This window comes from Palaemon carinicauda, chromosome 30 (genome assembly GCF_036898095.1).
Source record: "Palaemon carinicauda isolate YSFRI2023 chromosome 30, ASM3689809v2, whole genome shotgun sequence".
NCBI lineage: Eukaryota > Metazoa > Arthropoda > Malacostraca > Decapoda > Palaemonidae > Palaemon > Palaemon carinicauda.
Window position 1 is genome coordinate 41659780 of NC_090754.1, and position 16780 is coordinate 41676559.

The 16780-nt window shown below is 41.8% G+C and overlaps 1 protein-coding gene across 1 annotated transcript in view; it reads left to right on the forward strand.

Moving 5' to 3' along the window:
• Positions 1–1572: 1572 nt before the first annotated feature.
• The window catches only part of LOC137623054 (KICSTOR complex protein SZT2-like), a 362398-nt gene continuing 347190 nt past the window's right edge, over positions 1573–16780 (forward strand). Inside the window, exon 1 of the mRNA XM_068353692.1 lies at positions 1573–1728. Within this exon, the coding sequence (XP_068209793.1) occupies positions 1690–1728 (39 nt within the window). The 5' untranslated portion in view covers positions 1573–1689. The remainder of the gene's footprint in view (positions 1729–16780) is intronic.

A 16780-nucleotide genomic window follows, 5' to 3' on the forward strand; every position in this document is an offset into this window, starting at 1 on the left:
CATAAAAAATAAATAAAATTCAGTAATTCACAATAAAAAAAAATATATAAATTTTTGACAATTTGCAGAAAAATCGTTATCATTTGTTATCGTATACACAGACAGTTTCACAACTTGGTAATTTCCTTTTTTTTTTTTCTTTTTTTTGAAATTCTACACTACTGCTTCTAAATTTTCTTAATTTTCCACAACTAAACAATTGTTTTGTTGTATGATCTGCCTCTCTGCACAATTCACAAAGCCTATCATTTTCATTTGCTTCTATGGTTTTCTTTTAAGTCAATCATATTCAACCTTATCTTCATTACTATGAAAGCTGCCATAGTTTACCTTTATAATCTTTCTGTCGCTAGGCCTAACATTTACAAATCTTAACTTTATTATTTTTTTTTTATCTTTTCTTACAGGTTTATTTTAATTGCATTTGCTACTTTACCTTTAATTCCTTTCTTGACTTCTTGCTTTCTGTATTTTCTTACCTCTTCTATTTCCATACCATAGTTTTTTTTTTTTGTATATTTCTAAAAGACTTCTCATATGGTTCCCTTATTTGGTCTTCCATTATCTTTTTAACTAACCTTTAATCATCTAATATAATGATATTAGGAAAAAAGCATCACATTTTCATATTCAGTTCTATTCTCTGCTGGCCATATGGCTGTTTTGGTGGTCAGAAGAATTGTAACAGGAAAAAAAAAAACATAGAAAGTTACAGATTTTACTAGGAAATAATAAGGAAGAAAGGTAACATCCAACGTTGTACCCCAGAAGATATTTATTTACAATTGAAAATAGATTTATATGTGCATTACAACCCAAGCAATACCCTACATTTCATATTTGTTTATATCATTATTTGTTATACTGAGTTGAGAGATTTGCCTAATTGAAATAACGCCCAAATACTCACTAATACATATACGGCAACATGTAGGCCTACCACTAGCTGGAACAGAGGAGCAATGAGATAGTGTTAAATTACGAGCAAAGCTGGCCGCTGCTGAGCATGGACCAACTGTCCTATGTGCTTAATTAGGTGCAATAATTGAGATTACGCTAATATAATTGCTAATTGGCATAGCCCCACCCTAGTAAAATAATTTTAGGAAGTGATATGATTATACTTAATTATAGTTCTTGAATTTTAAGCAACCTACTCTATATGATTCATTAATTTTTCCAACTGGTTATCTTGTATTTGTTATGCATTTCTGGCCATTACGATTGTTGCAAATCACCTGTTTTTGGCGTTTCCCCTCACAAAACCCCGGTTCCCCACTGGGATCACCCATAATTGTGAACATATAAGGAGTTGTTAGGAAAATGCATGAATGGGTGGTTTGCCCTAGTATTCAGAAATGTTTAAAGCATGAGATAAAGAGTTAGAGAATATATGGTTCATGTTATTCCCCAGAAATTAAAGTCTTGTACATTTACAGAAATTACTGTACTGTACTTCCAGCCCCCCATTCTTTGAAAAAAAGCATAAATATTGACAAATTTGAGACCAGCTGTCACAGCACAACAATGAAAAAAGAAGAATGAGACTACGAACTTACGAAGTCACATTTTCACTACAATTTAAGGGTTTGTTTACTTTGTATCGCAGCAAGGAACTTGACTCAGTAACTGTATCCTGTCAGGAGATTTGGTCAGCGAAACTGCGACCATGTAGAATTTTAAGTCAAAATGAAACCTGCAAATGAAGATTTTGCGAAAGGGGATGAGGTGAGTTAACTAGGTAACGTTTTGGAGGAGTAGAATTAGCTGCTAATTTATTTGGAACCAGGAACAGGCTTTGCTATCACAATAAGCAAAGCCTAGTCCTAGTCTAGACTACTTCCGTCGTGTTAGGTCCAGCTAACTAAATTAAGTTTGTGTTACCAAAGGTTAATATTGTTTGATTGATGATTGACATACCAGTACCCTGTTACTAATTTAATATAATAAATTGCTCTATCTTCTTTATTGTCTGATGGAGGGCGAGAGATAAACCCGTAAAAAGTACTGTAGCGTACTTGCTTGTTATTATAGGCTAGTTTTCCAAAGGGTAGTTGATATCAGGATAACTGGCGCAGTGTTCCATAGTTATTACTAACAGATCTTTGCAGCCCCTAGCTGTAGTCACTGTAGATCCTTGTTCCTTACCTCCGTTTCTATTTCCTTCTAACTGTCCAACCTCCTGGCTAGTTTAGTTTTATTGTTATGGACGGAATCAGTTTTTCTACTATAAACAGGTGTTGCCTATAAAAAAATGCCAGAGCCTTTGTATATCAGCAGCCAGTTCCTCACACGTTCATTGAAAATGGACATCAACTAACCTTAACTTCCCCCCCTAACCTAACCTACAAGCCGTGTCCTTACCTACTTGCCTAACGGGGAGCTAACGCCGCCTGCGACCCCCCTTATTCTAAGTTAGACATAATAATACATAAAGGTGGCCGCCATCATACATACACCCCAAAATGCCCGTTTTCTCTGTCTGTTCTAAATGTTGTTCTGTCCGTATCTATAATTTTACCGAATATTCATCTGAACAGCCTCAGTTCTTGTGTTTATGCTTGCCGCTGTGGTTTGGCACCACGGTGACGGTGGTTGGGGTTGCGCAGCTGATGTTCAGCGAAGCATCCTTCAAGGTGGAGTAGGGAGCTGAAGTCTGACGTCACTTTACCACTTGCTGGTTCATGACAACTGCTTCAGGTGCTCATAGACCTGTGTTCAGTAATTCTATACAATAGCTCTGCTGGCAAGTTATCAAATTTAAGTACTTTCACTAAAAAGAGGGAAGTCCAAGGTTTCATTTGATATATAAATCTAAGCGGCATTAGGTTTAGAAGTTGTTTAAAAATCAAAATTAAATTTGACCCACTTAAAAAAACCTAAGTCCCTAGACTTCATAACTCTCTCAAATTGCTCTTCTGACTGAGCTCTCGTTTGTTCGTTTGTATTACATCATTACATTATTACATTATCACATTATCGATTGTATTTTACATAGCAAGACATCACCCAAATTTTCATAGTTTTTAACCAATGATAATTATCCACATTTTACTTGCGACTAGCATTTTAGCAAAACTAGAATCACATTACTTGAATACCCAATCAGGTGACAGTTGTACTAACACTTTTAAATATTTAACTTAGCTGGTGAATATATAATAGCTGCTGCTGCTCCAGCGGCTCGACAGAAAACACACACAAAAACTCGCGAGCGATCGCTATGAAGGTTGCGGGTGTGCCCACCAGCGCCAACTATCGGCCAGATACCGCATATACATGTAAACAGACCCAATTTTTTCTCTGTCGGCCTTAACGACAAGACGTATCAATACTCGCTGTATAACCTGGAGTTTTCTCAACATATTTGGTGAAGTACTTCCTTTTGGTTTGAGCTTTCGCAGTGCAGGTGTTTTATCTTCAACTTAAATCTTGAACTCGTTTTTGGATAGATTTAATTTTTGATGACTTTGGATTGTTTTTTGGACTTTCTTTGACTTTTAAATGGCCGACCCTTCCCTTAGTACGGAAGTGTGTTTTAGGCTTTTAGCAATTATCTTATCACGTTATAAATTAATTATAGATTTTCCTCTATATATTTTATATCTCAACCGCCTTTATTAGGCCTCTTCGATTAGCTTTCCATTTATAATAAACGTCAAGATAAATTTTAATGATTTGTTTATATGCGACCTTTCCTGAGAGTAGGCGGTCCTAACTTGGAAACCGAAGCTATACAACGTTGAGCCCTTTCAATCGTAAATAACTTTTACAGAGCAAATGATTTAAAACTTATTAAATGAATATTTTTTAGTAGATATTTTATGAAAGATTTTCTTTGAATAGTCTTCGTACTGTTTCAAAGATGAACTAACGTTTAGTTTATTTATGCTACGCAGTTTGCGCTCTATCGTTACGATAGAGAGAGAGAGAATCACGGTTTCACTTTGCAGAAAGAGTAAATCGATTCTGACGTTTTGTTCATTCTTCTTTCAAACTTAAATGTTTTAAATACTATTTTAAAGGAACTTTTTAATTGAAAAACCTTTCAGTTTTTTTTTTCCTTTGGTCAAATAACCTGTTTATTGACGAAAGGTAAGTGGGCTCTTCTCTTTGGTGCGAAATCAAGAGATAGAGACGGAGAGAGAACGTTCCGATCTTTATTCTCGTCCCAAGCGAGTAACGTTGTTCTCGAGTCAGTCTTTTACTCTCGTCCCTAGTCTCTGTACGGGGAGAAAGGATAAAACGTTTTTAGTTTTTATTCTCGTCCCAAGGCTCTGTACGGTGAGAGATTGAAAACGTAGTTTTGAATGAACTAGTGTTTAGTCTCCTTCCCAGCCACTGATCTTTTTATCTTAAAATATGTTTACTGTTTTTTGCTTGTATTAATGTGCTTATATTATACGACTGATTTCGCAATTATAACCTTTTGATGAGGGTAGAATTGCGTGCTTCAGGTAGAAATCAGTTTTATTCATACCTAATGTGAATTGTTAAAAAATTCGATTTCAGTGAATTAAGTGCAAAACAGAAAATCGTAGTGATAAAGTGATAATTAGCTTATACGCTGTAAACTTAATTAACTCTGGTCTCTACCCACCACCATGGGTGTGAATCAGCTATTATATATTCACCGGCTAAGTTAGATATTTAAAAATGATATTTTAATTATAAAATAAATTTTTGAATATACTTACCCGGTGAATATATAAATTAAAGGCCCCCCCTTCCTCCCCGATAGAGACCCAGCGGGATGAGAAAAATTGGGTCTGTTTACATGTATATGCGGTATCTGGCTGATAGTTGGCGCTGGTGGGCACACCCGCAACCTTCATAGCGATCGCTCGCGAGTTTTTGTGTGTGTTTTCTGTCGAGCCGCTGGAGCAGCAGCAGCTATTATATATTCACCGGGTAAGTATATTCAAAAATTTATTTTATAATTAAAATATCATTTTTCAAAACTGTTCACACTATTTCCACCACTAATTTTTCAGTCTTTTTTTTTTTTGAGCCATTGAGGCGAGTGAACCTTCAACTTTTGGTGCGGTTTCTCATTTACTATTTACTTTGACATCAATTTCTGTGGATTTTCTTCCAAATTCTTGTCTCACTTGTTATTAAATTATAAAGATTTTGTTTTGCATTATTGTGGTAACATTGAAAGAATAATAAAGCACTGCCAAGATCATGGTGTTATTAAATGTGAAAGTGACACTATTTGCCCCACCCGTGGTTCTAAGTGCCGACTTGATATTAACAAAAAAGCATTTTGTAGTGACAGAAAGCATGTTGTATTGAAAAACAAGTGAGAAAAGGTGTATTTATGTATCCATTTTTAAGGGAACTTGGTTTGAAAATTCTTATTTAGATGTTGAACCTAATTTGTTACTTGTATATAATTATATTTTTGTTAAATTTAGTTATAAATTTGTTGTAAATGGGATCAAGAATTTCTCACAAAACTATGATTGGTGCTCATTTATTCGTGAGGTTATTGTGCATTGGGTATTGAGTTGGCTTTGCCCCCCCCCCCCCTCCCCCCCGCTAGATAAGGATACGGCTACTAGGTTAGGTTAGGTTAGATGGTTTGTTTAGATTAGCTGGTGGCCTTGTTTATTGCTAATTCTAAATGTATCATTATTTGTTTGTTGAAACAAATTCTTTGATTTATTCCCCTCCAAAAAAAGTGCAGACTAGGTTTGAGAAGGGCAGCCTCTAGTGTCTCTTGGACAGGTCTACAGGTTTTTATAGTCGACTCCCTGTAGAAAGGGTGTCTGGAGGCTGGAGACCGGGCATCGACCTTTCGGCTCTGAATGAGTTTGTCCAACAGACTCCATTCAAGATAAGACCGCAGCGTCAGTCCTAAGACCAAAGACTTCATGATCTCATGAGACCTGGAGGATGCATTCTTCCAGATTCCAGTCCATTCTTCCTCAAGGAAGTACTTCTGGTTCGTATTGCAGGACAAGGTCTACCAATTCAGGGTACTGAGCTTCAGACTGGAAACAGCCCCTCGGGTGTTCACGAGAGTTTTCACTTTAGTCTCAGTCTGGGCCCATGGCAATGGTATTCACCTCCTCCATCAGACGACTAACTGATCATGGCAGACTCGGTAGAGACCCATGTCCTCCATTGAAACAGACTTCTCCAGTTTTGCCTCAATTCTGGGGATTATGGTAAAAGGGAAAAAGTCAAACTTGAGGCAAATCAGGACATGGTATAGCTGGGGATGAAGATAAATGCCAATCAAGAGAAAGTCTTCCTTTTGCAGGACATAATCGCAAGATTCAAAGAAATGGCATCACAATTCCTTCAGCAAATCCCGCTGCCAGCCCACCAGTGGCAGCAACTGTTAGGTGGTCTGGCCTCGTCAGAGTGCCCGGTGCCAAATAGTCGTCTTTGCATCTGCTCACTTCAATAGCAACTCAAGACCTTTTGGTCTTAGGGCAGGGACTCTCCTGGACTGTTAATTTCAAGGGGCACAGAGCAAAAGAAGGACCTGAGTCCGTGAAATCTGGACTCCAACCTTCTCAGAGGTCTAGACCTGCTTTCTCCTATTCCAAATACGATGCTCTTCACCGATACATCAAAGGAAGGGAGGCGGGTTTCATCTGCTACAGCACATGTCCTCTGGACTGTGGTTTGAGTCAGATCAGCTTTGTCGTGTAAACCTCCTGGAGTCGAGAGCAACGTTCCTTGCTTTGCAACATTTCCAATAACTTCTGTCAGGTCACTCGGTAGTGTTGATGAGTGACAACACGACCGTAGTGGTACTATTTCACGGCAATATTGCCAGCTAGCTGTAGAAATCCTGCATTGGATAGAGGACAATGTAATCTCCCTGTCAACCTAGTTAATACGTGGTAAGCAATCTGAGCAGGAAGACTCTGATAGTTAGATCCGAGTTGTCTATGAATCCTTGGATAGCAAACAAAGTACAGTGAACCTGAACCTTCCGGTGTACTGCTCCCCAGTACTAGACCCACAGATGGCACTTCCGGATGCCTTTCAACACCTGTGGGACAACCTGGATGTCTATGTATTGCCCCCGTTCTGTTTCTTGAGGAAAGTCCTCAACATTATTGTTATTACTATTATTATTATTATTATTATTATTATTATTATTATTATTACAAGCCAAGCTACAACCCTAGTTGGAAAAGCAGGATGCTACAAGCCCATGGGCTCTATCAGGGAAAAATAGCCAAGTGAGGAAATGAAACTAGGAAATTATTAAACTACAATAGAAGTAATGAATAATCAAAATAAAATATTTTAACAGTAACAGCATTAGATTAGCTATTTCTTATATAAACTATGAAAACAATAAAACAAGAGGAAGAGAAAAAATATGGAATAGTGTGCCTGAGTGCACCCTCAATCATTCTAACCCAAGACAGTAGGTTTATGAGAACAGAGGAGAATGTGTAAAGAATAGGCAAGACTATTCGGTGTTCTGTATGTGTAGGCAAGGGAAAAATGAACCGTAACTAGAGAGAGGGATCCAATGTAATACAGTCTGGCTAGTCAAAGGACCTAATTACTTTCTAGCAGTAGTATCTCAATAGGTGGCTGGTGCCCTGGCCAACCTATTACTTACCAGATCAAAGACCAACTTATCATTGATTGATAGCTCCGCTGTGGCCGTGGGCAGAAGTGTACCCAGACCTTCTACTGTTGCTGATTGAGGTTCCAATGGAGTTACCTCCCCTTCCCGACCTGTTCTGTCAACCTTGCATCTAGATTTACCACAAAGCAATCACATCTATATGATTTCACATATGGAGGTTATCCAGTATCTCCTCACTCAGAGATGGTATTTGCAACATGTGATCAAACAGTTTTCAATATTAATCTTACCCGATAATCATGTAGCTGTCAACTCTGTTGCCGACAGAAATCTACGGTCGGGATACGCCAGCGATCGCTATACAGGTGGGGGTGAACACCACAGCGCCATCTGTGGTCAGGTACTCCAGTACTTCTTGTCAACACCACCTCAATTTTTCCTCTGTCGTGCCTCCGGCTAGACCTACATGGATACGCTGTTGATTCTGGAGTTATTGCTCACGATTTGGTGATGTATTTGCTCTAGAGTTTAGCCTTCGCTATTCAGGAAGCTTTATCATTAGCTTAGCAAGTTTTTGGAATTAATTTGATTTAATTTTGGTGACGAAGAGAGTATGAACTCTCTTTCACTTTTAATGGCCGACCCTTCCCTTAGACGGAAGTGTTGGTGTCGAAGAGAGTATAGACTCTCTTTCTTAATTTTGCTTAACAAAAGTTATAGATTTATTTTTTATCTCTCCGCCTTTTATAGGCCTCTTCGATTAACTTCCTTTTATTATAAACTTATTAAAATTAATTTTTATATTTGTTTATATTCGACCTTTCCTAATAGTAGGCGGTCTTTTCTTGGAACCGAAGTTAATTAACATTGAGCCCGTCATTTCGTTTTTACCTGTTAACATATTATGCTATTTTAATGTTTTTGAAAGAATTTCTTTGATAGTCTCGTACTGTTTTCAAAGTTGAACTAACGTTTTGTTTTGTCTCTGCAGTTGTTGACGTTCAGAACGTTCAACTTGCGCTTTATCGTTACGATAGAGAGAGAGTATTCACGGTGTCACGTTGCAGTAAGAGTAGAACGATTCTATCGTTTTGTTCATTCTTTCTTAGCTTAAATGGTTTTAATTCTAATAAAGGAACTTTTTATTTGGGAAATCTTTCAGTTTTTTTCCTTTAACAATAATATGTTTTAACGATATATATAATTGGGCTCATCTCTCAGGTTCTAAGTCAAGAGAGAGAGAGAGAGAGATAGAGACGGAGGGAGAGAGAGGAGGATAAACGTTTCGTTCAAGCGGGTAACGTTGTTATCGTTTTTGCTCTTCTCCCTAGTCTCTTTAGGGGAAGAAGGTAAACGTTTCTAGAGTTTTATTCTTGTTCTCAGGCTTTATGCGGTGAGAGATTTTAAACGTAGTTTATTTGATCTAGTGTTTAGTCTCTTTTCCAGCCACTGAATTATTTATCTTTCATTATGTTTTTCTGTTACATTGTAATACTGTTTTCGCAATTACTAACTTTTAATGAAGGATAGAATTGCGTGTTTCAGGTACAAACCACTTAAAGTTTCGAGTTCAGTGAAATAAGTGCAAACAGAAAATCAAAAGTGATAAAGTGATAAGCGCAAAGTGTTACAGTGTTGCGTTCGAGGGTTCGTCTGTTCGTGCCAGTTGTTCGCCTAGTCTGGGACCTCTTACAAGCTCCCAAGCAGGGGAGAAGTAACGTCGAAGGACTTATGGGTTCATCAGGCCTTGATCGACGAACAGACGTTTCCCTCCGTGGTTTCGGGTGTAACCAACTCACGTAGCCGACGTGATCACCCCACCCACACAAAGACGAGAGAGCCCTTTTATTCCTCGTCTGCGGAAGAGGTTTCTCGCAGAAACCATGGACCAAATCTTGCAGCTTTTAAGTGCAAGTCGGTCCCTTCCGCGCAAGTCCAACTCATAGGTGGTGCCATTAGCACTGGGTCAGTTCGGACTTGCTGCAGTACGACAACTGCACACCTCCCAGAGAGGCAAGGTGGTATCGCAACAGGCAGTAACTCCGTCTGTTGCCGCACCAGCTGTTTTAGACCCTCAGTCTCAACGGACAGTAGCTCCGTTTGTTGTTGTCTTTCTTAAACTCTAGTGGTCTATGCTGCAGACAATGCAGTCTCAGCTTGCGGTGTTGATGCAGGAGTTTCAGGCAGAGAAGGTTAGCACACCTCCTCCTGCGAGCGCTCCTCCACCTCTGCGCAGTCCACCCTGCCAGACGTATGATGTTGAGGCTCCTCCTGCCTCCATGCGTGAGCTGCCGCATTGGGAGTTGCCAGGTACCAGCGCTATGCAGCAACCTCCACTTTCCTTGAGGCAGGAGCCTCATGCTATGCGGCAACCGCTTCAACTCTTGAGGCAAGAGCCTCAACTCTTGAGGCAAGAACCTCAACTCTTGAGGCAAGAGCCTCAACTCTTGAGGCAAGAACCTCAACTCTTGAGGCAAGAGCCTCAACTCTTGAGGCAAGAACCTCAACTCTTGAGGCAAGAACCTCAACTCTTGAGGCAAGAACCTCAACTCTTGAGGCAAGAACCTCAACTCTTGAGGCAAGAGCCTCAACTCTTGAGGCAAGAACCTCAACTCTTGAGGCAAGAGCCTCAACTCTTGAGGCAAGAACCTCAACTCTTGAGGCAAGAACCTCAACTCTTGAGGCAAGAACCTCAACTCTTGAGGCAAGAACCTCAACTCTTGAGGCAAGAGCCTCAACTCTTGAGGCAAGAACCTCAACTCTTGAGGCAAGAGCCTCAACTCTTGAGGCAAGAACCTCAACTCTTGAGGCAAGAGCCTCAACTCTTGAGGCAAGAACCTCAACTCTTGAGGCAAGAGCCTCAACTCTTGAGGCAAGAACCTCAACTCTTGAGGCAAGAGCCTCAACTCTTGAGGCAAGAGCCTCAACTCTTGAGGCAAGAACCTCAACTCTTGAGGCAAGAACCTCAACTCTTGAGGCAAGAACCTCAACTCTTGAGGCAAGAACCTCAACTCTTGAGGCAAGAACCTCAACTCTTGAGGCAGGAACCTCATGCTATGAGGCAGCCGCCTCAACGCATGCAGCAACCGCATTCTTCACAGCATGAGCCTCTCTCTGCGCAGCTACCTCCTCAACCCTTGAGGCAGACGCAACTCTTGAGGCAGGAACCTCACAGGAGCCTCATGCTATGCGGCATCCTCCTCAAACCATGAGGCAGGAGCCTCATGCTATGCGGCATCCTCCTCAACCCATGAGGCAATAGCCTCATGCTATGCGGCAACCTCCTCTACCCATGAGGCAGCCTCATGCTATGCGGCATCCTCCTCAACCCATGAGGCAGGAGCCTCATGCTAGGCGGCATCCTCCTCAACCCATGAGGCAGGAGTCTCATGCTATGAGGAGCCTCATGCTATGCGGCATCCTCCTCAAACCATGAGGCAGGAGCCTCATGCTATGCGGCAACCGCCTCAACCCATGAGGCAGGAGCCTCATACTATGCGGCATCCTCCTCAACGCATGCGGCATGAGCCTCATCCCTTGCAGCATGAGCCTCATCCCATGCAGCATGAGCCTCATACCATGCAGCATGAGCCTCATCCCATGCAGCATGAGCCTCATCCCATGCAGCATAAGCCGCACGCCATGCAACATGCTCTGCTTACCTTACAGCATGCTCTACATACAGCATGCTCTGCATACAGCATGCTCTGCATACCTTACCGCATGCTCCTCAGTCACACATCTTTGGTTGTTGCCAACTCACTAGACTGTCAAGCAGTTTCATAACGTTGCCTTCTAGTCTGCTGCTTTTGCACCAGTGAAACCCTCACTGAGAGAACTTAGCTTTTCTCGGATATGGTTCCTGTAGATGAGAAAGTGCTATTCTCCCTCCTTCTGATATTCCCTTGAGGACTCTGTCATTTGGAGAGGAGCCTTTAGCTGCTTAGCCTCCTATGGACTTTTATTTAAGCATAACATGCTTCCAGGGAGGGTAATGGTTCCACTTCAGTCGCTAACCCCGTCTGTTACCACACCTGCTCCCATAGACCTTGAGCTTTGTTGCAAGACATGCAGTCCAAGCTTAGTCCTTGTTAGAGGATTTTTTGTTTACGGAGTCAGTGTGTCACTGGGAAGACGTTCAACAACCAGCAGAAGTGACTTGTTGTGACGCAGTGCGGCAACCTCAGCAACCCGATAAGGAGTTGTCTGTACGACCCAGACAGTCTAGACAGCTTCGGGTTGTCGCTGTACTTCCTCGCTTCCCCATGGTTGACAGTTCACAGACTGTGCAGCAGTACCATGATCTTGTGTCCGGCTCCGTCAGACGACTAGCTTTTAAGAGCTCCCACAAGTCGTCGCTGTCTGGAGATTCTCAGATGGACTATGGATCTGACCAAGGAACTGGGCCTCCTGGTCAATTTTGAGGAGTCCCAGCTCGTCCCATCCCAGACCATTGTCTACCTGGGTATGGATCTTCAGAGTCGAGCTTTTCGGGCTTTTCCGTCGGCCCCAAGGATCTACTAAGCCCTAGAATGCATCCAGAGCATGCTGAGAAGGAACCGATGCTCAGTCAGGTAGTGGATGAGTCTAACAGGGACACTTTCATCGCTGGCCCTGTTCATCGAGTTAGGGAGACGCCACCTCCGCCCCCTTCAGTATCATCTAGCGGCTCACTGGATAAAGGACATGACGCTAGAGACGATCTCAGTTCCTGTTTCCGAAGAGAGGAGGTCTACTCTCACGTGGTGAAAGAACAGCTTTCTTCTCAAGGAAGTCTACCTTTGGCTGTTCAGAAACTCGACCGCCGTCTCTTCTCTGACGCATCAGACACGGGCTGGGGTGCGACTTTGGACGGACAGGAATGCTCGGGAACATGGAATCAGGAGCTAAGGACACTTCACATCTATTGCAAGGAGCTGTTGGCGGTTCATCTGGCCTTGATAAACTTCAAGTCCCTCCAGCTTAACAAGGTGGTGGAGGTGGACTCTGACAACACCACAGCCTTGGCTTACATCTCCAAGCAGGGAGGGACTCATTCGTGGAAGTTGTTCTAGATCGCAAGGGACCTCCTCATCTGGTTAAAAGATCGAAAGCTCACGCTGGTAACGAGGTTCATTCAGGGCGATATGAATGTCATGGCAGATCGCCTTAGCCGGAAGGGTCAGGTCATCCCCACAGAGTGGACCCTTCACAAGAATGTTTGCAGCAGACTTTGGGCCCTGTGGGGTCAGCCAACCATAGATCTGTTCGCTACCTCGATATACTAGAGGCTCCCGTTGTATTGTTCTCCGATTCCAGACCCAGCAGCAGTTCACGTGGATGCTTTTCAGCTGGATTGGTCCCATCTCGACCTGTATGCATTCCCGCCGTTCAAGATTGTCAACAGGGTACTTCAGAAGTTCGCCTCTCGCAAAGGGACACAGCTGACGTTGGTTGGCTCCGCTCTGGCCCGCGAGAGAATGGTTCATAGAGGTACTGCAATGGCTGGTCGACATTCCCAGGACTCTTCCTCTAGGAGTGGACCTTCTACGTCTACCTCACGTAAAGAAGGTACATCCAAACCTCCACGCTCTTCGTCTGACTGCCTTCAGACTTTCGAAAGACTCTCAAGAGCTAGGGGCTTTTCGAAGGAGGCAGCCAGAGCGATTGCCAGAGCAAGGAGGACATCCACTCTCAGAGTCTATCAGTCTAAAGGGGAAGTCTTCCGAAGCTGGTACAAGGCCAATGCAGTTTCCTCATCCAGTACCACTGTAACCCAGATTGCTGACTTCCTGTTACTTCTAAGGAACGTAAGATCCCTTTCAGCTCCTACGATTAAGGGTTACAGAAGTATGTTGGCAGCGGTTTTCCGCCACAGAGGCTTGGATCTTTCCACCAACAAAGATCTACAGGACCTCCTTAGGTCTTTTGAGACCTCAAAGGAACGTCGGTTGTCCACTCCAGGCTGGAATCTAGACGTGGTCCTAAGGTTCCTTATGTCATCAAGATTTGAACCTCTCCAATCAGCCTCTTTTAAGGACCTCACATTAAAAACTCTTTTCCTCGTGTGCTTGACAACAGCTAAAAGAGTAAGTGAGATCCACGCCTTCAGCAGGAACATAGTTTTCACATCTGAAACGGCTACATGTTCCTTGCAGCTCGGTTTTTTGCTAAAACGAGCTTCCTTCACGTCCTTGGCCTAAGTCGTTCGAGATCCCAAGCCTGTCCAACTTGGTGGGGGACGAACTGGAGAGAGTACTTTGCCCAGTTAGAGCTCTTAGGTACTATCTAAAAAGGTCATAACCTTTACGAGGACAATCAGAAGCCTTATGGTGTGCTATCAAGAAGCCTTCTCTTCCAAGGTCTAAGAACTCAGTTTTTTACCTATTCAGGCTCCTGATTAGGGAAGCACATTCTCATCTGAAGGAAGAAGACCTTGCTTTGCTGAAGGTAAGGACACATGAAGTGAGAGCTGTGGCTACTTCAGTGGCCCTCAAACAGAACCGTTCTCTGCAGAGTGTTATGGATGCAACCTATTGGAGAAGCAAGTCAGTGTTCGCATCATTCTATCTCAAAGATGTCCAGTCTCTTTACGAGAACTGCTACACCCTGGGACCATTCGTAGCAACGAATGCAGTAGTAGGCGGGGGCTCAGCCACCACATTCCCATAACCCCATAACCTTTTTAACCTTTCTCTTGAATACTTGTTATGGGTTGTACGGTCGGCTAAGAAGCCTTCCACATCCTTGTTGATTTGGCGGGTGGTCAATTCTTTCTTGAGAAGCGCCGAGGTTAAAGGTTGTGATGAGGTCCTTTAGTATGGGTTGCAGCCCTTTATACTTCAGCACCTAAGAGTCGTTCAGCATCCTAAGAGGACCGCTACGCTCAGTAAGGAAGACGTACTTAATAAAGGAAGAGTAATGGTTCAAGTCGTCTTCCTTACCAGGTACTTATTTATTTTATGTTATTTTTGAATAACTAATAAAATAAAATACGGGATACTTAGCTTCTTTGTTAACATGTATGCTGGTCTCCACCCACCACCCTGGGTGTGAATCAGCTACATGATTATCGGGTAAGATTAATATTGAAAAATGTTATTTTCATTAGTAAAATAAATTTTTGAATATACTTACCCGATAATCATGATTTAATTGACCCACCCTTCCTCCCCATAGAGAACCAGTGGACCGAGGAAAAAATTAAGGTGGTGTTGACAAGAAGTACTGGAGTACCTGACCACAGATGGCGCTGTGGTGTTCACCCCCACCTGTATAGCGATCGCTGGCGTATCCCGACCGTAGATTTCTGTCGGCAACAGAGTTGACAGCTACATGATTATCGGGTAAGTATATTCAAAAATTTATTTTACTAATGAAAATAACATATTTCTGGATACCTCTGGAGGTCATCGACCTGTCTATTAGAATAAGTGGGTGCTAGAGGTTAATTTGATACTACTGTATTACGATTTTTAAATATTTAACTTAGCCGGTGAATATATAATAGCTGCAACTCTGCGGCTCGACAGAAAACACACTCAAAAAACTCGCGAGCGATCGCTATGAAGGTTGCGGGTGTGCCCACCAGCGCCAACTGTCGGCCAGATACCACTCTTGCATGTAAACAAAACCTTCAATTCTTCTCTGTCGACGTTGACGACAAGACGTATCAATACTCGCTGTAGAACCTGGAGTTTTCTCAACATATTTGGTGAAGTACTTCATTTTGGTTTGAGCTTTCGCAGTGCAGGTGTTTTATCTTCATCTTAAATCTTGAACTCGTTTTTGGAAAGATTTAATTTTTGATGACAAAGAGAGTATGGACTTTCTTTGACTTTTAAATGGCCGACCCTTCCCTTAGACGGAAGTGTGTTTTAGGCTTTTAGCAATTATCTTATCACGTTATAAATTAATTATAGATTTTCCTCTATATATTTTATATCTCAACCGCCTTTATTAGGCCTCTTCGATTAGCTTTCCATTTATAATAAACATCAAAATAAATTTTAATGATTTGTTTATATGCGACCTTTCCTGAGAGTAGGCGGTCCTAACTTGGAAACCGAAGTTAAACAACGTTGAGCCCTTTGCAATTGTAAATAATTTTTACAGAGCTAATGATTTAAAACTTATTAAATGAAATATTTTTAGTAAATATTTTATGATAGTTTTTTCTTTGAATAGTCTTCGTACTGTTTCAAAGATGAACTAACGTTTAGTTTATTTATGCTACGCAGTTTGCGCTCTATCGTTACGATAGAGAGAGAGAGTATCACAGTTTCACTTTGCAGAAAGAGTAAATCGATTCTGACGTTTTGTTCTTTTTTCTTTCAAAGATTAAATGTTTTAAAGACTATTTTAAAGGAACTTTTAATTGAAAAACCTTTCAGTTTTTTCCTTTGGTCAAATAACCTGTTTATTGACGAAAGGTAAGTGGGCTCTTCTCTTCGGTGCGAAATCAAGAGAGAGAGACAGAGACGGAGAGAGAGAGAGGAGAGAGAACGTTCCGATCTTTATCTCGTCCTAAGCGAGTAACGTTGTTCTCGAGTTACTCTCGTCCCTATTCTCTGTACGGGGAGAAAGGATAAAACGTTTTTAGTTTTTATTCTCGTCCCAAGGCACTTACGGTGAGAGATTGAAAACGTAGTTTTGAATGAACTAGTGTTTAGTCTCTTCCCCAGCCACTGATTTTTTTTTTTTTTATCTTAAAATATGTTTACTGTTTTTTGCTGGTATTAATGTTCTTACATTATACGACTGATTTCGCAATTATAACCTTTTGATAGAGGGTAGAATTGCGTGCTTCAGGTAGAAATCAGTTTTATTCATACCTAATGTGAATTGTTAAAAAATTCGATTTCAGTGAATTAAGTGCAAAACAGAAAATCGTAGTGATAAAGTGATATTGCGCAAAGTGTTATCAGTGTTGCGACCGAGGGTTCGTCTGTTCGTGCCTGTCGTTCGCCTAGTCCGGGACCTCTTGCAAGCTCCCAAGCCCAGGGGAGAAGTAATGTCGTACGACTTATGGGTTCGAGAGGCCTTGATCAGCGAACAGACGTTCCCTCTATGGTATCAGGTGTATCTTACCAAGATCACCCCTACCATAAGGCGAGAGAGACGATTTTCTCCTCGTCATCCGAAGGCTTTTCGCATAAGAAACCGTGGAACAAGATTTCGAGGCCCTTTAAGCGAAAGTCAGTCCTTTCAGGACAGGTCCAGCGTCCTGGT